Genomic DNA, 26,827 nt, shown 5'->3' with positions numbered 1-26,827 from the left:
AAGATTTTCACATTCTCATTGTGATTTGTTCCTTGCGTATTTGTGTGTATTCATGCCTTTGCTTCTATGGGGAGAGCAGCACATGGCCAGGGCTAGGTTCGCACTGGCCAGTATTGGTCTGATCTCTTTAAACACTCACTTTGGGTGCGAACATTTCATTGCGGAGAGGCAGTGGGGAGTTAAAATTTGCAGTCACCAGAGTGCTATGTTGATTCTTTCAGGGAAGTGTTAAAGAACCAGCCTAAAGTTGAACCAAAGGAAGAAATGGACATGGATGACTCGTCAGTTTCGTCTGAAGAAAAGCCTCGAAAGCGGAAAGGTGTGCGCTTCTGTCCTTTCTTTTCTTATTATGACTGACGCGGTCTTCAGCGATCAGCATGTGACTCCTATTGTGAAGAGTGACAGTAGTGCAGAGTTTGCTGTCCTGCATTATCAATTTCGTTGCTTCCTTAATAAAAAATTTTGAAAAGCTGAATAGTATACAGGTCGTTGTATGTAACGTGAGCCCAGGGTTTGACAAATTTGGGATGTGTTATTTCGGGTAGTGAAACTGTAACAGCTCTGTTGGCAGTGATTTAAACTAACCAAGGATGTCTTTAACTTATGCCAGTGTAATAATTACTGAAAACCAAGTACTCTTTGACCGTTTAGGGTATACGAGAGGTGTCGGTTCAAAAGTTGCACCAGGAAAACTGTGAGTGCTGTTATTTTTATGACTCAGCTTTATTGTAAAAGTTTTCTGCGTGTTATGAACAAAGCACGTGTAGTCCAACCTAACTATGGCAGGAGTGCTTGTTTTGAACATCCTGTATCTGGAAGTGCTCACCTGTGAGCCATTGACACAGTGCAGCAAGTTTAGCACTTAGCACTTATTGTATCAGTGTATACAAATGGCTATACTACAGGGGCATAAATCCACGCCAATTTCAGGGAGGGTGTGCAGATCATTAGAGCCTCCCCCCCTGACCTAACAAGTGCCTGAAGTACCAACAAAGCCACTGCCATTAGCAGAAACCTAGCTGACCGGGAGCGATAAAGAGGAGCAAATTGTACAGTAGAGTGAAGGCTTCAAAATGTCCCCTACAAACCATGCATGGTGCCTATGCATGCTGACAGTTCTTTGGTGTGCCACATTAACTGTGGATGCTTTCCACTTGAGTAAAATGGTATCTTTGCCTGTGCTCCTGACCTACAAAAGGCAGTCTAATTGAAGACTTTGTGCTCTTGGTCAGCCTTTGCATAACCCATGCGGATGTGGTCCTCGGGGTTATGAATCCTTCTCTTGGTATCTGTAGACAGTTTGGAATTTTTGGAGCTACCTAGTCTCCTGACCCGCTAGCTGAATCAGACTTCAAGTCTGCAACCATTCCCTCAGTACATTAGGACGCTAGGCATCCTAATGTGGTTATGAAGAGGAACAGGTTACACTTGCACTGAAGCTTTATTTTTTTAGAAATTTCTCGCCTTAATTGTTGCCTCACGAGCCACTGTAAAGGATGGCATGCAGTGCTCTTTTCATAACACAATTTTTTCAGTTGTGCCCAGCTTGAGTAGGCATTCAGCACTGGTACAAACCCGTGGTTGCACTTCTTGCTTTCTGCAACTTTTTCAGCTGCTACACAGATGTGTGTTTGCTGCTGGTTCTATTTTTCTCTCTTCTAAGGAGCTTCTAAGTGCCGTCTATGGATGGCGCCCGACGTCGCAGTCATCATCATCATCAAAGTTTTTTCTTTTCCACGATTTTTTGCTCGTCACATCGGCATCAGTATCGCCAGCTGCAGCCGTTTGTTGCTTTCGTGGCATGTGAGCGTGTTCACCGTAGTTGCCGTAGTTGTGGCTTTCGCGTGCTTCCGCCGAGCGTTGCAGTTTTAGCACGATGGGCAAGCACCTTAATAGCCACAGAGCTGGGAGTTAGCTCTCGAACACGGCAAGCATGCGGCAGGCAGGAAATTCGACGTGGCCGAGGAGTGCGTCCGATGATGGTGCAACCAGAAGGATGCATTGAGAAACACAAGCTGCAAAGAGCGCGCTTTCCGAGGCAAGCCGTGCGAGTTTCCCGAACTGGAAGAAGAGCTGCTCTCTTATGTGATGGAAGTGCGGAACAACGTCTACGCGTTGATAGCGAACATGCTGCGTGGCTTTTTGTGGGATGAGCGTGCTCCAGAGCACAGCACCAGCTCAGAGTCGAAATACTCCGCGAGTGACGATTGAACGCAGAGTAAATGCCACTCATTCCCTCATTGGTGTATTTTTACTTAAAAAAAGAATTCTTTCGCACATCATGTGTATGCGCACCCCGAAAATTGGCCCTCGAATCTGGAAAAAAAAAAGTGCGGCCTTTACACGCGTTTATACGTATAACGTATATACTGCCGCTCCGAGAGCAGCTTCTGTCTACGGTACCTTCGTCTGCTACGAGCGCGTCATATTTCCAACACTTCATTCCAGATATATCCCCCTTGTTCGCTCTCAGCGTGTACGACCATGCACCCGATCGAGAGCCGCATTCCTTTACTCTCATGTGACTGTCTGTCCTGATCTTCTACGCTTGCTCCAAAGAACAGTTCTTCCTGAGAGTTCTGCCTCCACCGACTGCTTTTCTGGCTTTTCTGCCTGCGCGCTCAACGCAATAACCATTCGTGTACGTGTAGAGTACTTAGACGGCAAAACCACCCCCTCTAGTGATGAAAAGCGCGTCATATTTGCGTACTCCAGATGCGGTGACATTAGCGGAGCAAGGACGCGCACCCTGACCACTCATAATGACTCCGAGACAACGAAAAAGACTGCGCGCAGTCGCTGCCATGGCCACAGCAACGGGTTCTGACCAAGACTGTTTTTCGTGTACAACGGTTTCTCAACTTTCGGAAGTCTGCAGGTTCTCAAAAAATATTTTTCCGTCCAAAGATTTTCTCAAACCCCATTGCTTCACAGCACACTTGTTTTGCACGCTTCGAGTAAAGGACGCTCTCGAGCTTTCTTTTTGTGGCGCCCCCTGGGAAACGTTAGACGGTAGAACGTAGGACTCCTCTACTCTGGTCATATGCGCAGTGCGTAGTGCGTGCGAAACGGCGTGAGTAGATTCTACCGGCGAACATGGACCTGACGAGTCAGTATCAGGAAGGTAAGACGGCGAACTATTAATTTCTGTATGGCTGTATCGATTCGGCTTTGTGCTAATTGGTGCAGAATTGTGGTGAATGTCCTTAGGTGGCATAGGGTGTGAAATAAGGGGCCGTGTAATGCTAGCTTACAGTTTAGCGTGCGTAACGAGCGTATAATTGGCGACAGTATTGCGTCAGTTTATATAATTGCGAACTGCTTTTACAAAGCTGTGATGCGCCCGAAACGCGTTATAATCTTGATCAGAATGAATTTATTGTTCTGCTTTACTGCCGAGAGTAACCCGCCGCGGTGGCTTTCTGGCTTTGGCGATCGGCTGCGGAGCCCTAGGACACGGGAAATCCGAGTCGCGACGGCTGGATTTCGATGGTGGCGAAATGCAAAATACGCCTGTCTGCTGCGCGATGTCGGCCCACGTTAAGAAGACCCAGGTGGCTGAAATTAATCAGAAGTCCTGCACTACGGTGAGCCCGCGATACTGAGCGTAATTAATGGCGGCTTGCTTGTTCTCTAGGTGACATGATCCTGTGTTTCGACGGGCCGCTCCTGTATGAAGCCAAGGTGAGCATTCTTGTAATTTTTTTGTGCATTCAGTTCCTGGGCATTTTATGGTGCGGCAGTCTCGCCCATCTATCCGTCCACTTTCTTTTCCAGTGCCTCAAGGTTCGTTTTAGAGACGAGAAAGCCGAGTACTTTGTCCACTACAGAGGATCGAACAAGTGGTAAGATACAACTTCTGAGGGCTTTAATTGGTCGACTCATCCCGTACATGGCTTCCGCTTTTGTTCTTTTGCTGTCACAATGGTTTTATCCTAACACATAGTGCCATAATTGCTAGTACACCATTCATATCATATGGAATGGCATGTGTGGCTCAACTTTTAATGCGCCGCCGCGGTGGCTCAGCGGTTATGGTGCTCGGCTGCTGACCCGAAAGACGCGGGTTCGATCCCGGCCGCGGCGGCTGGAATTTCTTTGGAGGAGAAATTCTATAGGCCCGTGTACTGTGCGATGTCAGTGCACGTTAAAGAACCCCAGGTGGTCGAAATTTCCGGAGCCCTTCACTACGGCGTCTCTCATAGCCTCAGTCGCTTTGGGACGTTAAACCCCATAAACCAAACCAACTTTTAATGTGTAGAGTGGCGATTTGAAATATTGTCTCTATGGTCGGATACAACTAAAGTCTGCAGTGGAGCTGTGCCCAAATTCAGGATCATCCAACAGAATTCCTCTGTGACAAGAAGTAGACCATTGTTAAAGATTTTCTTGTTACCTAAACAAGAAGCTAATCACGGGACAAAATTACGAGCACAAGAATTTGGATGTCTGTGGCATGTTTTTAATCACTGCTGTAACTGGTTGGCAGTGTAATACAGGACAGCGTGGGTAGGGGTAGTCTGAAAGTACAGGCGGGATTAGCCTTACTGTGGAATGTTGGAAGTTGCTCTGTCTGAGTCACTGATTTAAATGATTGTCTCTCTAACGCTGTTCCACAATACCAGCATCCTGTAAAAACTTCCAGAGTGCTCGTGACACTGATTGCTGCTCAGTTTGGGAGTGCAACGTTAAATCACCTCAGGTTTTCTAGGAATGTCTCACACTCAGCACAAAAACGTGGCAATGCTAAAATAAAATGTGGTCACATCGATACCGGGTGCGGCGGTCAAATTTCGATGGAGGCAAAATTCTAGAGGCCCCTGTACTGTGCGATGTCAGTGCACGTTAAAGAACCCCAGGCGGTCGAAATTTCTGGAGTCCTTCACTACGGCGTCCCTCATAGCCAGAGTCACTTTGGGACATTAAACCCCCATAAACCAAACCAAAATGTGGTCACATCACCCATAGCATCACAGTACACACACACAGGTAAAGTGGTGTGGTGAATCTTTTGCATCCTTACATGCATATAGGCAGAATTCGTGCGCAGTCGATTCAAGAGAGTAGCTCCTTCACAAAGCAAGCCTCGTGTAATGCAAGGGAGATGCAGATGTGGGTAAAATGCAGAAAAGTGTTGCACCGCGAGCTGCTTTGCGAAATTCTCGTCCTTTGGGACAGCAATTGAAAATTGATGAGACCGAGCTTCTTGGGCTAGAAGTTATACCACCGTGTTATTAGCAATGCCAACGTGAGATGGTAGCCTGTGGAAGACAACTGTAAATCATTTAAACTGTAGCTTCCTCATCCCAATTAGAGACCAGAGGCAATTTATCAATGGGAGACCCTCGTTGCACGTGCACTAGTGCAGACTTGGAGTGAGACAGAATGGCAACTGTCTGTGGTTTGCAGAAAGACAGACATTTGTGTGATCTTGCAATGGGCAACGATTTAGCCATAGTGGACGACACTGCTGTTTGCAGGCACCCAACCCAAGGCATATCAAGGTACTACAAAAAATCAGGGGAGCACTTTGTTGACCTAAAGTAATGTGCAGTGAGGCAAAAGCCTTAAGCGCGGTGTTTGCTGCTTGTGTCACTGATGTGTGGTTAAGATGTTAAGCTTTGCCTCTAAGAGCGGAACACGACAGCATCTTGCAATGCTGCCAGGGAGTCCACAGAACACCATCGCCTACCCGGCTGTACGCCTTGCTCGTCGGTAAATTGGTTTTTGAAAAAAGGAAATGTATCTGTTTCGCATATCTCGGTGGACACCTGAACCTTGCTGTAACGGGAAGGAAGATGGGAATGAACGAAGACACTGTATTCACTGGACGTGCCTCTGTTCATTCCTAACCATCGAGCTGGCATGGCGGAGCGCTTAGTGTGCTCGTCTCGCACTCCGGAGTCCCTGGTTCGATCCCCCAACTCGACAAATTTCCCACTCGGTTTTCTTTATTTATCTGGTGTAACTAGAAAGCTTAATTAGGCTAATTGGTTAATTAAACAGTTAACTAAACTCAATCCCACTTACTTGGAGCATCACTATACGGTCCCTTAAAGTGGTTGCATGGTTACTAGCCAAAGTACAATTGGCTCCGCTTGAAATTCGTGCACTGTGACGTCACAACCATTTCGACCAATTGAAAAGCGTGACATTTCTGTCGACAGCTCTTGCTTACAACGATGAGGCAATAAAGGCTTCCGCCTTAAAATGCGATTGAGCAAAACTGTGCATGCCTACTCACTGGGCCATCAGTGTAAACTTGCAGGTGGTCCCCTAGACGCTGCTGTTCAGGTGTTCAGGAACCAAGGGTCTTATTTCCGCCAAAAGCAGCAGTTATTTTGTGCATAAGCCTGGGTTGTTGAGGTGGCAGTGAATGCCGTCATAAAACCGTGGCAACTTCTGCTGACACCCGTGTCCTGTGGGTGACCAACCCACATGCTTAGGATGTGAAGGGCTGCAAAAAACTGGCTTTGCATCCTAGCTCATAGTGGCCGGAGCAGGACGTGACCTGTTCAAATCTCTCCGAGGTGAACTAATTGTAGAAGCAGTCTTTGGAGGCCTGCAGATGCAAGGGAAGCCAATGGGCTTCTTCTAAGACCTTGCTAGAAGAAGCCTGGTGTGGTATCCCCAGCGCAGTCTTCAGACCTTTCCTGCGGGTGATCTGAAGGCACTTATACTGGTTGTCTGGTGATGACAGAAAAGTCAGTGAGTAAAGAATTATGCTGGTTCCAGTTGCTGAGTGCAGCTTTAACATTGTTGAAGGACCTATGCCCCATGTCACACCTGTGAAGAAGTACTGAAGTTTGGGCTAGTTGGTGTTGATGCATAATACAAAAATCTGTCGCAGCACGAACGAAACGGGGACAAGAGAGAGCGCTCATCCTGTCGTGTTTGTTCTCTCTTGTCCCCGTTTCGTTCGTGCTGCGACAGATTTTGTATTATGTCACACCTGCCAAGTCTTTCAGTATGTTTAGACTTGGCAGCGAGGAGGAAACGATATCCACCGCTGTCTTCCATTTCAGATGTGAGTCAAGGAGGATGCCCAGGAACCTTGCGTGGCATGCCTGATGAATCTATGTTCCTTGCCTATTAGGTCTAAGTGCGTGCAGTGATAACTTTCTGCTTGGAACAGCTCAAAGCAGAGCTTCTCTGCTGACAGGGAGAGTCTTAACATGGCCAAATGGCCGTACACTACTGCAAATGTTGATTTGCACTGATGACATCTGCATGTGGGTTTCCGGTTACCAGCATAAGCATCTAACGGTGATAGCACAGAGGGCTCTTTCTGTAATAAAGGATGCGGTGGACTGTGGCCAGTGCGTGTCCACTATTTTCAGACAAATTTTGAAAATCGGAGAATTGTTTCTATCGATCACATTGAACAGTTATCCCTGCCATAAGAAACAATGGGGAATGCTTTTGATGATAACAAAAACGTTAATAGAAAAAAGAAAATTCAGGACTTCCATCAGGTGATGGCGGATAGATTGATTGTTATAGTGAAATCTTCCAATTTGTGTAAAAATTGCATTCATCAAAGGTTTTCTGCTCAAAAATGCTTTTGTCCAGAATCGCTGGATGTGTTATCAACTGCTGTTTTTTAAGTTGTATCCTACTACAGCATTTATTCTCTTTTATTTCTTGATGCAGTTGGGATGAGTGGGTTCCTGAGAGCAGGGTACTTAAGTATGACGACACTAACCTCCAGAAGAAAAAGGAGCTTTATGAGGCTTATAGGTGAGTTTTTGTACATTCTTCTTTCTTTGCATGTTTGTATGTGAAGGAGCGTATATCATTCATCATTGGCATCATGTATCTATCTTGCAGCTCAGGAGTTTTTATTACTTTTCCAGCATATGCTTGTGCACGTTTGGAGCAGTTGACATAATGCTAAATTGAACAGATCATGAACACAGGGAAAGCTGTTCCACAGTTGTCCTATATACTCATCGCTCTTGCTTCAAAATGTAGGGTTTTTTTTCTGCTGGGCATCCAGTGAGGCTATCATCGTCCTGCTGTCTAATGTCTCAAAGTATGTCTTTCACTTCATAATGGATTTAAGAAGCTAAAGATAATGGTTGGCAAAGGAGGGCAAGTCTTGACAGTAGGTAGAATATGGCAAACTTGCTAATTTGAACTACATCAACCGTGCTTATGAACATCACGTGCATTAAAAATTTTGAACTCCAATTGCCCAAATATTAACTACGTAGTGTGATAACAAAATTGTGTAATTTGGTGCTTGCTTGTTCTTGATTTGTTCATTATTGTTTTTTTATATACACCTCTCTGCTTGTACCGAAGGGTACACAGTATGTACTAAATAAATGAATATCCTTCTATTTAGAAATATTGAGAGCTAACTCTTGTTCTTGTTACTACTAATCATCAGCTTCAAAGTAGTACTCTGTTGTAAAAAGTGTGAAGGCTGTAAACTTTTTAGGAACATGGCATGATGGCTTGTATTAAAAAGCTGCATCAGCATGGAACGTCAAGATATAGGCTTTCAGCCAGTTACAAGCCATGAAGTGAAGGAGAAAGCACAATTGCTTGCATTAGATGCAGTAAATGTCTCTCATTGGGGTTATTTTCATGAGTTTTAATGCTGGTACTTTTATGTAACAAAATCAAGGTTTATATATGGTGCCTATACTACGAGGAATATGGCTGTTACATGCTGGGGTGGTTGTGCCATCCAGTGAGGTGCTCTGGTTAATACGTAGCAATCCCCAAAAAAAGTTATCAGTACCCTAGAGGCATGGAAGCAGTTCATGTTGAAAATGTCTCTTGGACGGTGTCACTGCACCTTTCACTGTTATTGGTGTGCTGGCTATGTGGCTTTCATTTAAGGTCAACGAGAGATATAGAACTTGCTGTTGCAGCAATCAATTTCCTCTTCAGTTGATCATTGTGGTGTCAGACATTTTCTTGAGGCATTGAAAAATTGTCATTGAAGTTTCATTGGCTTCTTCAGCTTTGCCAAACCACCACCTAAGTGCTGTACCAATATTAGATGTTGGCCGCCGCAGTGGCTCTGTGGTTATGGCGCTCGGCTGCTGAACCGAAAGAAGCGGGTTTGCTCCCGGCCATGGCAGTCAAATTTCGATGGCGGCAACATTCTAGAGGCCCATGTACTGTGCGATGTCAGTGCATGTTAAAGAACCCCAGGTAGTCGAAATTTCCGGCGCCCGTCACTACGGCGCCCTCATAGCCCGAGTCCCTTTGCGACGTTAAACCCCCATAAACCAAACTTGGAAACTACCTTGTCTCCCTTTGGTTGGGGTCTATTTTGCTTCTTTGTGATGTGCTGCTTAAAATCTCCCAGCAATTTGTTAGGAACCCTCTTTTCCCCTTGTAGACATGCAGAGGTCCAGTTCTGCTTTCATTGGCTGTACTACCATCAGCTGAGATGAGGCCTTCCATTTGGACAGGGTGCTCGGTGAAGCACAAGCAGCCATCTAGCAAGCTGGAGCTCGATTTCTCTGCCTGTTGTTTTTTTGAGGCCATCATTCACAGATCAAACTGCTGGTTTAACTGAGCTTTGATGTCCATGATGTCCACACGTGCTTAATGTCATTTCCTAGCACAAATTTTTGAAATGTTTTGCTAACAGGGTGCATGTTATTGTCAGTCACTGTGTAGCTTGATGCCAAATACCTTGCAATGATGTCCCTCAAGTGATCTGCCCGGCATGAAAGCAGCTTTAAACCACCTTGATTTTGTGTCTATAAGTATGAAGAGCAGTTTTTTTTCAAGATGTCCAGTGTAGTTCACATTCATGAGTTCCCAGCATTCACTTGACTCAGGCAGGGACCCTGGTTCTGGATGTCACTGCTGGCTTTGGAGAGTCCTCTAGGCACAGTGCGCTTTGTTGAGCATAGTTATATGTTTGAGCATCCATTCCAGGCCAGCATACCAAAGACCTTCGCTACCATTTTTAGTTTTTGAGAAAAGGAAATGCCGAAGTAACTGTCGCATATCTCGGTGGACACTACAACTGTGCCATGAGCGAAAGGAGGAAGGAGAGGGTGGAAGAAGAGAGGAGGGACTGCAGTGGAGGGCTCCGAAATAATTTTGACCACCCTTGATGCTTTTCATAAGCAGGTTCAAGGTGTGGTTCTGAGCAAGAGGTAGCACGATGGCTTAGCTTCTCTAGTTCAAGAAATTCCTGTTCATGCTCAGCTGGTCACATCTTTTGCCAGTGTGCTTGTAAAAACTTACTGGGGATGCTTTGTGGCCATCCTTCTCTGCCTAATACAGCACTTGGCAGAGGGTTTGATCACAGGTAGTGTATTGTTGCAGTTGCTTAGCTGCCACTGTTAGCTCTTTCAAGCTCAGGGTTGGGTTCACGAGCTCTGATGGCTCTGGCAGGTCAGCGTGTAGCAATGTAAGTGGAAACCTACTGATAAAGTCGGTGTTCCCATTCAGGCATCCTGGTCAGAGCTCATTAGTGTACGTGTAAGTTCCAAGTGTGAGTCCTCAGTGCTGGGTGTGTGAAGCAGTGAGGGCTGGGGTTGCCTTACATCCAGCAAAGATGCCGACCTGCAGCTTATGGCCCGTGATTACAACAAAGCTGCAGCACAGCAGGTAGTCCATGAATCGTGTGATGCCAGAAGTTATGGCTTATACCTCATTTCCAAGATGCAAGTAGTTTTGTTCTGCTGGCTTAAGTGTTTGAGATAAAAATGTGAGTGGGATTTCAACATCCCCTACTCAATGTGAAAGCAATGCAGCAACACCATATGGCAATCCATCTGAGATTAATAGAAGTTGTCATAATATGCCACAAGTTTTTTTTCCATGATGGCTTGTTTGCTTTTGATGAAGGCTGTCTGTTTATCTATTCAACTCAAGTGGCTGTTATTGTGTAACAATGCATGCAAGGTTGCTTGTAGTGTAGACATGTTCAGTAGACACTTTCGCCGCTACGAGAGAAGTCCACTTTTGGATCTCAAGTAGCCAACATCATCAGGATTTGGTGCTTCAGTGATGGTTTCTGTGCTTTTCCTCAATGGTTGAAGTCTATCTCTGTAGATCTTGTGTCCCCAAAGTAAAAAAGTGACTAAACAAGGTTACAGCTTAGTTCAAACATTCGGTGAGAGCAGTCATTGGTCACAGTTGACAACTTGCAAAATTCTGTAAGTAAGCTTAACTGCAAAACTTTTTTCCAGCAAAACACTCTCGTTCACAGACTTGGTTGCTGTTACGTCCTTTATTGCTGGTGGCAGGGTACAGACTGGCGGGAAAGCCGCCAACACGTGACACATGGTAGCTCAGGGTTGCTTGGCCCTAAAGATTGTCCCGCTATAACACTCCTCCCCCCTACGTCACGAAGTCCTTCAGATACGCAGGGCGGCTGCGTTGGCGCTGTGGTCGCTGGACTTGAAGGGAAGCACTCGCTTCACGGTCCTCACCACAGGAAGCAGATTCGGTACTGGGCGCTGCAGCCTCCTCCAGTCTTTCTCCTTGGTCCCGTCTTCCAGGGTCCTCTAGGCTTGAAGGAATGCCAAGCCCGGAACACCCTGCCGGGGAAGCAACCAGCGGTTCCTCCTCTTCACACATCCCAGAAGCGAAACTGTCCAATGCGTAGCTGGCAGAACGACTTCTGAGTTGGTCAACATGACGTCTCCATCGACGACCGTCCTTGGTGACGACCAAGTACGACACTGGTCCTGTGACAGCATCCACAATGCCCGGCAACCACTTGGGCCCATAGAGATAGTTGCGCACAAACACTCGATCCCCCACATCAAACAGTCGCACTGCCTGGCTACGGCGCTGCATCACTTGCTCTTGTTTCTGCTGCACACTGGACTGCAGGTCAGGATGCAGACGCTCTAACACAGTTGAAAGTTTCCTGCCCATTAGCAATTCGGCCGGGCTCTTGCCTGTTGTAGCATGAGGCAGGATATGCTGGGTCATTAAAAACCTAGCCAGACGTGTGTCGATATCGCCTCCAACCATTCGCTTGAGTACTCCCTTGGTTTCGCGCACCATGCGTTCTGCTTGACCATTCGAAGAAGGGTGATATGGGGCAACGGTCACATGTCGGATTTGATTCCGGCACATGAAGTCTCTGAACTCCTCCGAACAAAAGGCAGTGCCATTATCAGAAACAACAGTTTCTGGAATGCCATGGGTAGCAAAAAGGAAACGAAGCTTCGCACAAACTGTAGCTGTCGACATGGAATTCATCCGGCACACTTCCAACCACTTTGAGTGAGAGTCCACCACAATGAGGAAAACTTTGCCTTGGAAGGGCCCAGCAAAATCGATGTGTAGTCTTGTCCAAGGACGCTTGGTGAATTCCCAAGGGTGAATCTTTGCAGCTGCTGGCGCAGACCTGGATTCCTGACAACGTGCACAGTCTCTCACCTTCTGCTCAACATCTCTGTCGATTCCTGGCCACCACACGGCTCCTCTGGCAAGCCCCTTCATCTTGACAATTCCTGGATGAGCTGTGTGAAGAATGTCCATGACATACGGTCGAGCTGGCTCTGGAATGACCACACGACTGCCCCACAGCAAACAACCTTGGTACACCGACAGTTCATGCTTGCGGCTCACAAACGCTGCAAACTCTTCTGGCAGCTTACCCTCTGGCCACCCATGCTGCACCCAATTGCAGACTCTAGCCAACAGCTTATCCCTTGACGTGAATCTTGCCACCTTCCTAGAGTTCCATGCTACTTCCGGCGCCATTTCCAGCATCCCTACTTCCCCAAGACGCTGCTCCTCTTCCTCTGCCCTACTGGCTCTCAGTGGTAAACGACTGAATGCATCAGCATTGGAAAGCTTCTCCGCTGGTCGATACTCAATTTCATAGTCATAAGCCGATAACATGAGGGTCCAACGCAGCATCCGTGGTGATAGCACCTGGGGAATGGGCTTGGCATGGTGCAACAGTCCTAAGAGAGGTTTGTGGTCTGTCACAATTTTGAAATGTCTCCCATATAGAAACTGATGATACTTCTTAATGCCAAAGCCGATGGCGAGCGCTTCTCGGTCTGTCTGGGCATAATTCCGTTCTGCCGCACTCATAGTTCTCGACGCATATGCAACCGGTCTCTCGCTGCCATCATCGCACACATGACTCAACACAGCACCCAGTCCGTACGGGGATGCGTCACAGGCCAGCACTAGGGGTTTGTTGACATCATAGTGCACCAGAACATGTGATGACTGTAGCAGATCTTTCGCCTGGCGAAATGCTTCCGCCTCAGCTTCCATCCAACGCCACTCGCGACCCTTGTCCAACAGCCGGTACAGTGGCTCCAAGGCATGAGCTGCTCCTTTAAGAAACTTGTTGTAAAAGTTCAGAGCTCCTAAAAAGGCTTGAAGTTCCTTTTTGCATGTCGGCTCTGGGGCCTTGTGAATAGCACGCACCTTGTCTTCTGTCGGCTGCACACCTGCAGAGTTCACACGGAATCCCAAGTAACACACTTCCTCAACACCAAATTGACATTTGTCAAACTTTAGTCGCAGACCGTCTTCATGAATTCTTTTGAGCACTTCTTGTAAACGAGCATTGTGCTGCACCTCATCCTTTCCACCGATCAAGATGTCATCCAAGAACACAAGAACACCATCAATTCCATGCAACAGTTCTTCCATGTACCTCTGAAAGATAGCCACTGCCACTGCCACGCCAAATTGAAGACGGGTTACGCGGAACAGTCCCCGATGTGTTGTAACCGTCAACAAGTCAGCTGTTTCTTCATCAACAGTCTTCTGTTGATACGCCTGTCCGAGGTCTAGCCTTGAAAACTTCGAGCAACCTGCCAGCCTGGCAAACAGCTGCTCCGGTGTCGGCAGGGGATACGTCTCCCACTGCACTACACGATTGACTGTGCGCTTGTAGTCCCCACAGATCCTTATCGATCCATCTTTTTTGACAACTGGAACGACAGGTGTTGCCCACTTCGAGTGCCGCACAGGCTGGAAAATGCCTTGGCTCACCAACTTGTCCAGTGCTTCGTCCACCTTCGGTCTCAATGCAAACGGTACTTGTCGTGGCTTCAGAAATCGCGGCGGAGCTGCCGGGTTCACCTCTATGCGTACAGGAGGCCCTTTACTTGTCCCAAGTCCAGGCTCAAAGACTGAAGAATACTTCTTGAGCAAGGCTGTTGTTCCCCTACTGCCAGTTCGACTCGGCTCGTACACACTGTGAACACCACTCAGACTTATTCCCAAAGACTTGAACCAGTCCCGACCGAGAAGTCCGATACTAGCACCCTTAACCACCACCAATCGCAGGCGATGTTCCTGCCCCTTGAATTCCACCTTCACGGTCAGTTCACCCAACATTCGTAGTTCCTTGTTATTGTAAGCTCGGAGATGAAGATTACTTGGGCGCAACGCCCTTTTCGATATTCGCAGCTTCTGCATAGTCCGGTCGTTGATGACTGAACACACTGCACCAGAGTCCACCTCCATCTCTAGGGGACTTCCGTTGACGCGCACTTCCACTCTCACGGCTGGCTCTTCACCAGACAGCACGAACACGTCGTAAACGTCCGACGCAGCATTCTTGTGACGGCCTCCACTGGCCCGTTTTTTGTTCTGAGAGTTGGGTTCAGCCGAAGCGCGAGCTGCCGCCTTCCTCCTGCATGCTCTCACTATGTGCCCTCGTTGCTTGCAGAAGTGGCACTGCATATTCATGAATGGGCAACTGCTTGGCGAATGCGCACCCTTGCAGCGGAAACATACGCTTGTGCTTCCAGGCGAACCAGCCTGCTTATGGGTACCCTCCTTGGCTGTCACTGGCGCAGAGACCTTCGCAACACACGGGTCGAAACGCTGCCCGCTCACGCTGCCAACTTCACACGATGCGGCACTGCCGTGAATTTGCTCGGTCTGTCGCTGCGCAGATTCCATTGCAATGGCTTTCTCCCGAGCTGTAGCAAACGTAAGCTCCGGCTCCGCCAGCAACCGACGCTGAAGGGTCTCGCTTCGCACCCCGCACACTAGCCGGTCGCGCAACATGTCATCGAGCGACGCACCGAAATCGCAGTGTTCCGAGAGACGTCGCAATTCTGCGATGTAGTCGGCAATTGACTCACCGGGCTGCTGTTGACGTGTGCCAAACTTGAAACGCTGTACTGTCACCGACGGTCGCGGCGAGAAGTGGTTTGAGAGACGCCTGACGATCTCATCGTAGGCCACGGCCGACGGCGCATCCGGAGAACAAAGGGAGCGAACGATGGCATACGTTGCTGGGCCGCAAACGCTGCAGAGCGTTGCTCGCTTCTTCTCGTTACCGTCGATGTCGTTTGCTTGAAAGAAAAATTCGAGGCGCTCCAAATACAAGGGCCAAGACGTCGCCTCTGTTGGAACGAATTCCCCAATCGTGCCCAGCGCAGTTGCCATTTTTACCTCGTCGCCAATTATATGTTACGTCCTTTATTGCTGGTGGCAGGGTACAGACTGGCGGGAAAGCCGCCAACACGTGACACATGGTAGCTCAGGGTTGCTTGGCCCTAAAGATTGTCCCGCTATAACAGTTGCACTCCCTGTTCTTTATTTTATTTTGTTTTATTCAAGTCCCTTCAACACCATAAGGGCATTATAACATGGGGGACATTGTACAGGAATTTATGCTTGAAGATGAGCTAGTAATTTCAATTTCCAGCCAGATTTTGTGTCATATATTTCAGCAATCACTATCCTCCGCAGAACTGCCCACTGACTGGAAAAAAGCCAAAGTCATCCCTGTCTTCAAAACGGGCAACAAAAACTCTCCTGATAACTATCGACCTATTTCGTTAACATGCATATGCTGTAAATTACTTGAGCATATTATCGCTTCTCACATTTACAACCATCTGGAACGAAATGACTTCTTCTTTTCAAATCAACATGGCTTTAGGAAAGGCTACTCATGTGATAGCCAGATATTTGAATTTACTACTGACCTGCATTTCAACATGGATGATAACCAGTAAACAGATTGCATTTTTTTAGATTTTTCAAAAGCATTTGACAGAGTTGCACATGGCCGGCTGTTTACAAAATTATCTACCCTTTCCCTTGATTCCCTCACATTATCTTGGCTTCAAAACTTTCTCTCATTACGTCAGCAATTCACAGTTGTCAACGGCTCTTCCTCATCCCTATGTGATGTAACCTCAGGCGTACCACAGGGAAGCGTACTTGGACCCTTACTTTTTCTAATCTACATTAACGACCTTCCCACTAACATTTCATCCCGCTTACGCCTTTTCGCAGACGACTGTGTTGTTTACCGTAAGATCGCTTCTGAGACTGACCACCTGACCCTTCAAAATGATCTTGACACTATTGTTGATTGGTGTAAAAACTGGCAAATGATTCTTAACCCTAATAAATGTAAATCAATGACTTTTAGCCACAAGCATGTTATTTCTAACTTCATATACTCTATAAATAATACCTCTCTATCTAGGGTTACGTCGTACAAATACCTTGGAATTCAGTTCACACCAAATCTTTCATGGTCTTCTCATATTTCTGCAGTCTGCAAAAAGGCATCGAGGACATTAGGTTTCATACGCCGGAACCTTCGGAACTCACCTAGCTCCGCTCGAAAACTTGCATATTTTACATTTGTTCGCCCACAGCTGGAATTTATCTCACCTATATGGTCTCCCCATCAAAAATATCTCATAGATATGCTCGAGTCCATTCAAAGCAGTGCTGCCCGGTACATTTTTAGCAATTATAGTCCCCTCGCAAGTGTATCCCAGCTTAAAAACCTTAATGACATACAGATACTTGAAATTCGTCGCTCCATTTCACTTCTGTGTTTGTTCCATAAATATGTTCACACCCGTCCTTCGTTGTTACCTCTGGCATCACCTTTCCGCTCTTCACAACGCTTACACAATCAACTCGGCTTCAACCGGATATATGGGAAGACCCTGTCATTTAATTCCTCTGCATTACCTAGAGCAATAAAACTCTGGAATGATCTTCCTGACAACATAATCTCTTTCATTGATCCTGGTGAGTTTAAAAAACATCTATGTATACATTTATTGCCATAGTGATGTTCGAAATGTACGACAGTTTCATTTTTTCTTAACGTTGTTTTCCCATTTACCACTTCTGTTGCCCCTGGTTGCTTTTTTTTTTCTCATGTTCGTGTTTCGCTTTTTTTTCTTCTCTATTTTCGTGTCTGATGTTATTTTAACTCTGTTTTGTATAAATTTCGTGTTCCTTTCTTGTATTTGACTTGTACCGCGTTCTTGTACCGATATCACGGTTTTTTTCCATCTGTATATACCTCTTTTTCGATTTGCCCCCCTCATCCAATGCTCTTCGGGGCCTGTGAGGTACTAATAAATAATAATAATAATAATAAAGCAAGCTGGAAAGCATGTAAAAAAGAAAAAAAAGAGCAAAAAGGCAGCACAAAACAGCAGGCTTGCAGGCACCACAGTAAAAAAACTCACAATGCAGTAGGAAATTCGTACTCTATCCCATAAAAGCGCGATGCAGCATAAGGAGAAAAAGTGAAACAGATTATATGTTTCTGCGACAAATTGGATGATAAAAGGAACTGAAACTCGGCACACGTATTACAGTGGACAATATCTTTGGGAAGCTGATTCCAGTGAGAGGAAGTGCGTAGAAAAAATTAATTGCAGAGGACGTCTATGCAACAGGGAATTTCAAGAACTTTCAGCTCGTGATCACATCATTTTGAGATGAAGTGGGGCGGTCAAATGGGGAAATGCTTGTTTATCTCATCTACAATTCTTTGCTTGCAGAGCAGGAGGTAGTAACGCAGTTTGTGAATGAGGGTTACGAATTGGAGAAAAATTTTTTCAGGAAGCTGACATACAGAATTTCGCAAGTTATCCATTCTCACGCAAGGGGGGGGGCTACAAACTAACGCTTCCTCCTGTCTCACTGTTGCGAGGCCCTCCTAGCATGAACCTTATCTGAGACAGCATCTCACTGCTACACAGCTGTTACTACTACATAGCTTTGTAGCCCACCGTATATCGGCAGTGGTGATCCAGTGCTGTCTGAGAGTTTGCCACCCTTTTTTGTTCCGGTGCTGCATGTCTTCTGGTGAATGGAGCTGGGTGTATTTGTGTAGGGGCAGAGTTGTACGTAATGCATTTCGAGTAATTTGCTACTTATACTTGATTGCATATATTCGTAGTTTTGTAATGAATGGATTACTTTTTCAAATGGTAATCTTCCAGGTAATCAGTTACTTTTTTTGTAATTGATGTAGTGGTTGATTTTTTTTTCCAAAAGCAAGTTGCAACCAACGACACAGCTCTAAAAGCTTCAGCCTGATGGCAAAGACTGGTGCTAGCAGAGGTGTTTCCTCTGTGACAGTGAAAACGAACAGACTGCGGAGAAGCACCGCACACGATCATGTCCAGACCACAAACGGGTCACAGCCATCTTCTGTGGCAGTTCTCATTCTAAGAAATGTCACATGGCCTCTATGTAGAGACCCTTCGTTCTGTCAGACAGTGCTGCAACTTGCCTCTACTGCAGCCAGTGTGGTAGCCTCCAGAGTATGGAGGCGGGGGTATAGCTCAAGAAAGAGCATTAAGCAAGGATTCTGTTGAAACCAGCACTACTGCAATAGTGTGTTGTATTATTAGAAGGGAAAGTGTGTTGACTGATGGTTTTCTATTGTGGAAAAAATAACAGTCCAGCTAAGATGAGGACGAAGAGACATATACAAGACACAGACATAGCATTGTGTATGTGTCATTTCTTCCTTGCTCTTCTTGCAATTTTATTTTTTTTCCAGTATGTGAGGCTATCTAGATAGGAGTTCGACACTCAGTTTGTTTACGTTCTATTGTAGAAGCACCTAACAATGCAACTAAGAAATCAGGAGCACTGAAAGGGCCGTCTGCCAAACAAGCATATGTCTACCGACAGACTTAACTTGCCCTGTGATATCAGGTTTCAAGGAATAAAAATTTTAGTCTGCTTCCACGGTGCATCTACCTTTTATGTAGTTAGTACCCATGGATATGTGGAGTGAATATCAGTGGTTGTATTCAAAAATACCTTTTAAAACTAATTAGGCACGAGCTACTCATGGTTGTGCCTGTGTTCCGTAAAGAGAATTTACATTATTAGATCTTGCCACTGAGTATGGGTTTGCCTAAGAGCATCTTACCAAGTATTTCACCCCAGGAGAGCTGAGCACCATTCAGGGAGAAATATTGTGTCTATTATTTATTTTACATTTATTTATTTAGAGCATACTGCAGGCCCAGTGAAGGGCTCTGGCAGGAGGGGCACAATAAGCACAAAACAAAAGTATGAGGCAAGACATCAACAAATAGATTCAATGCCTGTTCTAAGGCATCAATATCAAATACTGATGATGGTGATAGCTGATTCCACTCGGTAATGGTACGGGGAAAAAAGAAATTTGAATATGTTAGCTCTGGCAAAGTAAGGCTTTAACGATTCAGTGTGCCTGTTTCTTGTTGACCTGGATGTTTTCAGTTGAGGATACAAATCAGGAGTCATTGACAATTTGTTATTTTTTAATAGAAAGAGAAATCGTTAGCTCAGTATTCTGCACCGAGCTTCAAGGAACTGTATATTATGTTGAAGCAATAGAGCAGATGGTGAGTCAGTGGTGTGATATTTAAATAAACTGAACAGCTTTGTGCTGAATTCTTCCTAGGGCATTAATTTTAGTCTGTGTGAGGATCCAAAACAGTTTTGGTCTAATCATGGTGTAATATGCCAATTGCATAATGTTAAGGGGAGCTTGTTTTAACTTGTGCCTAAGAAAACCGATTGCGAAATGAAGAAGAGTATATGGTTTCAATATGTTTACTCCAACTAAGAGTATTCGTTAGTGTTACTCCTAGGTACTTGTATTCTTTGACTTCTGAAAGGTGCCGGGTGGGAAGATTATATATAAAGGAATGACTGTATCTTTTATTAGTGACCCGCATAAATACTGTCTTGTCAGCATTTAGTTTCATCCTCCATTTAATGCACCATTCACTAACATTATGCAGGTTATGACTAAGTAAAATTTGGTCACCTGGAACTTCAACTTCATTAAACAAAACACAATTGTCGGCAAACAACCTAACTTGAAGAGTATGAGTGATGATGTTGGTAATGTCATTATTATAGATAAGAAAGAGTAATGGACCAAGGACACTGTCTTGTGGGACACCAGACCATCAATACTAACATATTGAAATTGGTTAGATAAATAAGACGCAACCCAGTTAACAATAAAAGAAGGAAGACTGATAGTTTCAAGTTTATGGGTAAGTTTACTGTGCGGAACTAAACCAAAAACTTTCTTAAAATCTAGAATTATGACATCTATTTGGCCGCATCTGTCAAGAACCTGAGCGAAATTGTGAATTACGAATGTGAGTTGGGTGACCGTAGAAAAGCCTTTGCGAAAACCATGCTGGAAAGCCGATAATATGTTGTTGTCATCAAGAAATGTTTTAATGTAATTGGCTACGATATGTTCAAGAAGTCTGCAGCATGAAGAGGTCAACGATATGGGACGGTAATTATTAAACACTACGGCATCACCTGCTTTGTGTCTGGGAATGACACGGGCCACCCTCCAATCAGGTGGTAGACTTGAAGACAAAAAAGAAGCATGAAAAATGATAGCAAGAAAGTACGAAACCATCTCAGCATAACAATGTAAAAATGAATTAGGTATTTTGTCAGGCTCAGGAGTTGCTTTTGTTTTAAGGTTCAATAGCATTGCAAAAATACCAGGTTGTGATCGTGCACAGGCTGAGAACAAGAATCACGAGTTGTAAAATTATTTGTAGGTTGGAAAAACACACTGTGAAAATATGAATTGAACTTGTCTGTAATATCTTTTTTGTTGGTGAGCAATGTGCCCTCATGCATCATAGCAGGCAGGGTTTTTTTTTGTTTGCTTAAAAAATTCCAAAATTTCTGAGGAGCGTTACGAATGAAATTCGGCAAAATGTTTTGAAAGTAATGTGACTTAGCAGCCGCAACAGCTTTGGTGAAAGAAGCCTGCTTCATTTGAATGATGCTGCGAGGGACACGTGCTCTCCTTAAGCGTTTAAGTTTTCTTTTGAGATGCAAGATTTCTCGTGTAATCCAGGGACTAGATTTGCCAGTTTTTTTGGCTCTTGTTGGAATAAATTGGTTGATACAATATGTGCACGTGTCTTTAAACTTAGACCAGAGTTCAGATGTGTCAGTTTCATCAAAGCCGCTGAGACACAGATCTAAAAAATCTAATACTCTCATCCCTGGCACGCGAGAAATCTTTTACAAGCATGGTTTTGGACGGTACGGCATGTTTATCAGTGACGAAATCGCAAGTGAAATACACCAACTCATGATCAGACAATCCTTGATGGATCGAAAAATCAAGTCAAGAATTGAGGCAGACAAGCCATGATTACGTGTAGTTTGTGCTACTACCTGTTTGAAATTGTGACACAGCATAATGTCAGATAATTGTTCAGCATTTGCGCAATGTCATGAGTTAGATGAGGTTAAATCCCAATTAGTGCCAGGTAAGTTAAAATCACCAACAAGAAATATGTTTTTATGTTTGAATGAAGACATGCGTTCTGACAAATTGCGCAAAAACTGAGGAGGGGAATCTGGAGCTCGGTAAACAGCGAATAGAAAGATGGAGCGGCCCCTATAAGATAGCTAAGGGAAATGCTTTCATGATCATCGATTTGGCGAGTGAAAGTCGCATGAATATTGTTTTTAACCAGAACCGCCACTCCATCACCTCTTGATAATCTGTCAAGTCGCTAGACTTGATAAGTTGTAGAAAAAACGTCTTTATTATCTATTTCATCGAGGAGCCACATCTCAGTATTGATGACAGCATGTGGACTGTAGCCAAGAAGTACCTCAAGCTGTTCGCTTTTGTTGATTATGCTCCGCGCATTTATGTTTATAAGTCTTAATTTCTTCTTGCTCTGTGCACTACATCATTCACTCTTTCGTGTGCTCCGTGATGGCAGTTTCACCTTTGCGCTAGTGGTATCATCCCACAAAAACGTTTGGCCAGCAACGAGCAACTCATCATTGATTAAGGTCACCTTCATTTTGTTGTCTCTCTCAGTTTTAGCACTATTCCATAATAGTTTTCGTTTCTTGAGGGTTTCCTTCGAGTAGTTATTCTGAATAGATACATTTTTACTTTTGAGCTTGTGAGCGTTATTAAGGACTTTTTAATTTTCATTGTAATCCTGGAAAATTATTATCACAGGCCTGTTGAGAGTGTTCTTTCCTAAACGATGAATTCTACCGACAGAAGTACAATGGACATCAAGTGTTTCTGAAAAATTTCAGTTGGAATCTTCTGTTTTAGATCAGATTCTGTCTCATCTAGTTCTTCGCTTACACCAAAAATGACTAAAGTGGAACATCTATTGTAATCTTCCATATAGACCAGTTTTGACTGCAAGGCGTGAATTGTCCGTTCCATGTTATCAATACATTCTGTTTGTTTTTAAAAATCTGCAAAGCAAGCGCTTAAGTCAGACGTTTTTTCCAAATTCCCTTGTTGTGTTCTGAGGGCTACAATACTGGTGGGTACCCGGTGGCACCGTAGATTGAAGCCAGCAATTCCTGAATGCAAAGTGGTTGCTTTGGCCACTAGACCACCGCTTCGGCACTCCATTGATCCAGATATCCACCGGGTTTTTCAAATGGGTACGAGGTATGGCCTGGCCTGGTGCTCAGCTTTCCTAGGTGCATGGCTTGGGAAAGAAGCCTGCACCTTCAAATTTCGCCACTGTAAGTGAACTTCGTGTGAGCCTCATGCATCATGGATGTCTCAGTTATTGCCTCACTGTCTGTTTGTAAAAATATGTTATTGACTCATTTGTTACCATGGAAAAAATGACGGTCTTGATAGGTAGGAGAGAATTTTTTGCTGCAAGATAGGGAAGATGAAAACAATGCAACATGCATGAAAATGATGGGAATAGAATGTGCTTGCTGAAGACTTATTTCAGTGCAAATACTTTGTGTGAATATTGAGAAATAAATCTCCGAACACCGAACAAAACTGCAAATAAGAATGAAATTGTATTGACGTCAGAATATCTCTTGTAGAAAAAAAATATTAAAATGTTTGAAACTATAGCTTGATCAATGTACAGTCTTTGTCAAACGTTTAGAGCCCAGGCTGTTCACTTCCAAGCTTTATATTGGGACTCTGGGAGCATTCATGGAAGTCCTACCTATTGCAGGAGGCAGTACCAGAAATCTTCTCACGTCCAGGAAATTTGGAGCGCTAGAGATCCATTAAGAACGACACAGTGTGGCTCAAGAGAAAACCCCCTGGCCTCCAAACTTTTGACAAAGGCTGTACTTTTCAACATTATATGTGAAGTTTTAACAAAAAGTCCTTTTGAGGTGCCTAGTCGAAAAAATTGCCGAAATACAGAAAGTATGTCCCCATAATAATGTTTTACTCACATGAAAATGAAAAAAAAAAGCTTATAATGCACTTGAAAAAGCTACAGAATGTTCCGGTGTTACAAGAATTTATTGTGAAAGATGTTTCGAAAAATTTAGAACCATTCTGAAGATGCACAGAGATTTCACAAGCTGCCTCAGGCTGCTATAGAGCATCAATCCTAGGTCGATGCCCGTTTTCTACTGGACTGGAACTTTATTCTTCTTTAGGATTGTGGAAGTATATCTTTCCCATACAATGTTTAGACAGTGCAGAAATCAGAAATATCATTCATTACATTACTCCGATGCGTGAACCAGCTTCAGGAATGAACAAACAATTAAGAAGCGGAAGATGGAACTGAATTATGAAGCGGAAGATGACGTCCTGTTCTGAATTGTGCAATTTCATCATTGGAATCCAAATCTGACGGCAATTTCATCGCCACAACTACTTCTGCTTAATGCATCAAAAATTTCGGCTGCAGATGCAGCAGAATTGCATGAAGCGTGATTTTTTGAGTGCGCACCAGCCCCACAGCTGACGCCGTGCTTGCTACATGCACACCGCGCAAGAACCTCAACTTCATGGTTGTTTTAAAATTGCCGCTTTGTGGAAACAATACAAACTACACATAAACGCCTCCCTAGATGGTGCAGTAAGTTCGGGGGGCGGGCACTACCCCTGAAACTGCAGTTCGAATCTGTAGTCACTGGTGATCTTTGCATAGTGGCATGGTAACGAAAGGGTGAAGCTGTGGGTTTGACACAACAGTTCATTCTAACTTGTGAAACCAAAGTTCTCATTACTGTGCGGGCGTTCAACTTGTACAGCAGAACATGGTGGCAAAACATTGTGTTCTGTGCATGCCCACAATGTACCACAATCAACCAAGCTCATGTGAACACAGATGCAAAGGGTTGTTAGCGGGCTGTAAAAAACATTAAAAAATAAACCCTGCACGCTAGCACAGCTGCTCATTAGTAGCGTGCCGTCTGTTGATACATGCATCTGGGCACGCAAACCCAACAGCCAGCATGTTTGCACAATTAAGAGCTGCTACGCAATGTGTTCATACGTTATAATACCACCCTTCCCTCCAGCACATACGTGCAGAGAGTGTTCAGTGTAGCTTCTGGCCTCTTCACAAGGAAATGTGGGAAAATTAGCGATAACTTTGAAAACAACTCTTCTTGAAAAGTAACGTGTAATAAAATATCTAGCAGTTAAGCCACAGGTCATTGTAGTCTGAGTAAATTTATATTATGACCATAAAAGTTGGAAGGAGAATAATATAATAGTAATTTACTTTTCTAAAATTGTTCAGTTGCTTTTCTATGGTTGTAATTGACCACTGTAATCAGTCACATTCAGATGGAGTAATTGTAATTGTTTACTTATTTTCTGTAATGTGTACAGGACTGATGGGGGGAGATTTTGGAGGATGGTACTGGTAGTTGGTGTGCCTCTCTGTGTTATAGGTTCAGCTTCATCAGTAGTTCAGGGAGGCTCCCAACAATGACTCTCGCACCTTGCATCTTTTGTGCTCAAATTTTACCCCTTACTCTTTGATCCTTTGCAGTACTTCGTGCAGGTTTTGGAAGTGCAGAAAGTTCGTTCTGCCTGTCACTGAGATGCGGTCCAGGCAAACAGATGTGCCAACAATGTTATGGAGGGTTTCCACTGTTTTTTCCTGAAAGAAAGCAGGAGCAGATGATGCACCAAGTGCACTCACTTGTGTGCGGTCTGTGTGCAAAGAGTCTTGGGTGTATATGCTGATCACCAAGAGCTTGTTGGTTTTTTAGTTGTCAGTCTTACAGGAGTCAAATCCTGGAGAAATTTACTCCACTTTGCAATGGGCAATATTGGTATGTCCTGTTGTCATCACTGCTGTATTCATGCCCCGCTATACTCATCACAAATTCTGACACTTAGAAGATGCCCAGTCAGAATGGTCCACAGCCGTGATAAGGCCGTCTCAGTCCAAATGCTGAATTTCTTTCTTCATCTTGCCTCAGATTCCAAGAGTTACATCTGCAGTCTTGTTGGTTAGCAGCGGTCGAACTTCACAAAGTACTGGTGGTCCTTTCAGTATGCCATAACTCAGTTTGAAGACCTTTTCAAATGCCTTGAGCATTTCCAGAACTTTTTCTGTGGTGGCAATTCTTCACGTTGTGCTAAGTTCACTTAGCATGGTAGTAGGTCATATGTGGCCAACCAATCTTCGTAGCACAGATTAGGGCTCTTGCAGGGTTTGCTTCTTTGTAGTCGTTCCGTGACAAATATTGACAGTTTGAGTTCTGTATGTGTATTTTAGTTTGATGTCTGTCTTGGTCAACCTAGGCAAGATGCACCAGTACTGCTGTAGGTGTTTTCAGAGATCAGTGAGACTGGAAATCTATAATGTAGCTCCATCTCCAGTGGCACTTTGTTGACTGTGAGTGTCCCTGTTATTGGCTTCAGTGGTGTCTATCTGTGTGTACAGAGAATGCAGGTAGTACTCAGGTGGCTGGCTGGTCGAGTACACTTCTTTTACTTGAGTTATGGACTGCTTCACTTTGTCTGCAGTAGACAAGCAGCAACCTGTCAGACGTCCTACTTTTTCATGCTTGTAGCACCTTGTGTTAATGTGCTTGCACTGATCTTGCGGTGGCATCTTGGGATTCACAGCAATCGTGCGGCTTTGGTTTTTCTTGCACCCGGGCCTGCTTTTGCCCCTTAGCTTTAGTTCTTACGCTTTATGTCTACTTGGCCCCTGTAAGTACTTTTTCTTTGGGCGCTGAGTATAGTTTACTGTACCCTCCTGAATGGCTGATGTAGGCATGCCTGCATGGTCCTTTTGCAGCTAACTCATGTTATGTTCTGCCATCTCTTCTGTTTTCACGATCTCAAGAGTGTTCTCTGGAGTGAGGTGCTTTTCTATCGACAATCGCTGCTGTACAACTCAGTAATGAATAACACACACGGGATGGTTGCTCAGCATCCGGTTGAAAGCTGTTCGGGAGTTGCAGTGTTCTGCCATTTGTGAGAGTTCAGTGATGTACACCTCAGTGACTTTGTTCTCAAGCTGTACTCTTTTGTTGAAGTGAAAACTTTCTGCAATTTTGGGCAGAGGTGAACTAAAGTGTCTGTTAAGGGTTGGCATTAGCTTTTTGTTTTTATGGGTGCTAGCAAACTACGGAATGCTGTGTACGAGCTTGTACCAAAGGTCGGCAAGACTGTCCATTCATTACTTTTTCGTCATCCCTCATGCTGCTAAGCCAAAGAACGTGTCTGGCTATTTTAACTGTTCACCATGCTCAGGGCTCTTTGTTGTTATACTTTTCTGCCTTACCAAGCATCACCCTGTTTGCACTGGAGCGAATCATATTTCACTTTACCTGGTGGCTAAACTCC

At 44.7% G+C, this 26,827-nt stretch overlaps 1 protein-coding gene across 13 annotated transcripts in view; it reads left to right on the top strand.

Annotated features, from left to right (window-relative positions):
- LOC149354677 (uncharacterized) overlaps positions 1-26,827 on the top strand; it is a 211,957-nt gene that overhangs the window by 130,066 nt on the left and 55,064 nt on the right. For all 13 annotated transcript variants that reach the window (XM_089583454.1, XM_089583455.1, XM_089583452.1 and 10 more), the window contains 4 exons: positions 222-319; positions 3,638-3,684; positions 3,778-3,845; positions 7,654-7,740. In XM_089583454.1, coding sequence (XP_089439580.1) covers positions 222-319; positions 3,638-3,684; positions 3,778-3,845; positions 7,654-7,740 — 300 coding nt within the window. The remainder of the gene's footprint in view (positions 1-221; positions 320-3,637; positions 3,685-3,777; positions 3,846-7,653; positions 7,741-26,827) is intronic.

This window comes from Amblyomma mixtum, chromosome 3 (genome assembly GCF_055824585.1).
Source record: "Amblyomma mixtum isolate Tamu chromosome 3, ASM5582458v1, whole genome shotgun sequence".
NCBI classification, from domain to species: Eukaryota; Metazoa; Arthropoda; class Arachnida; order Ixodida; family Ixodidae; genus Amblyomma; species Amblyomma mixtum.
The sequence above is the reverse complement of the archived record's forward strand: the minus strand, read 5'-3'. Positions and strand labels throughout refer to the sequence as shown.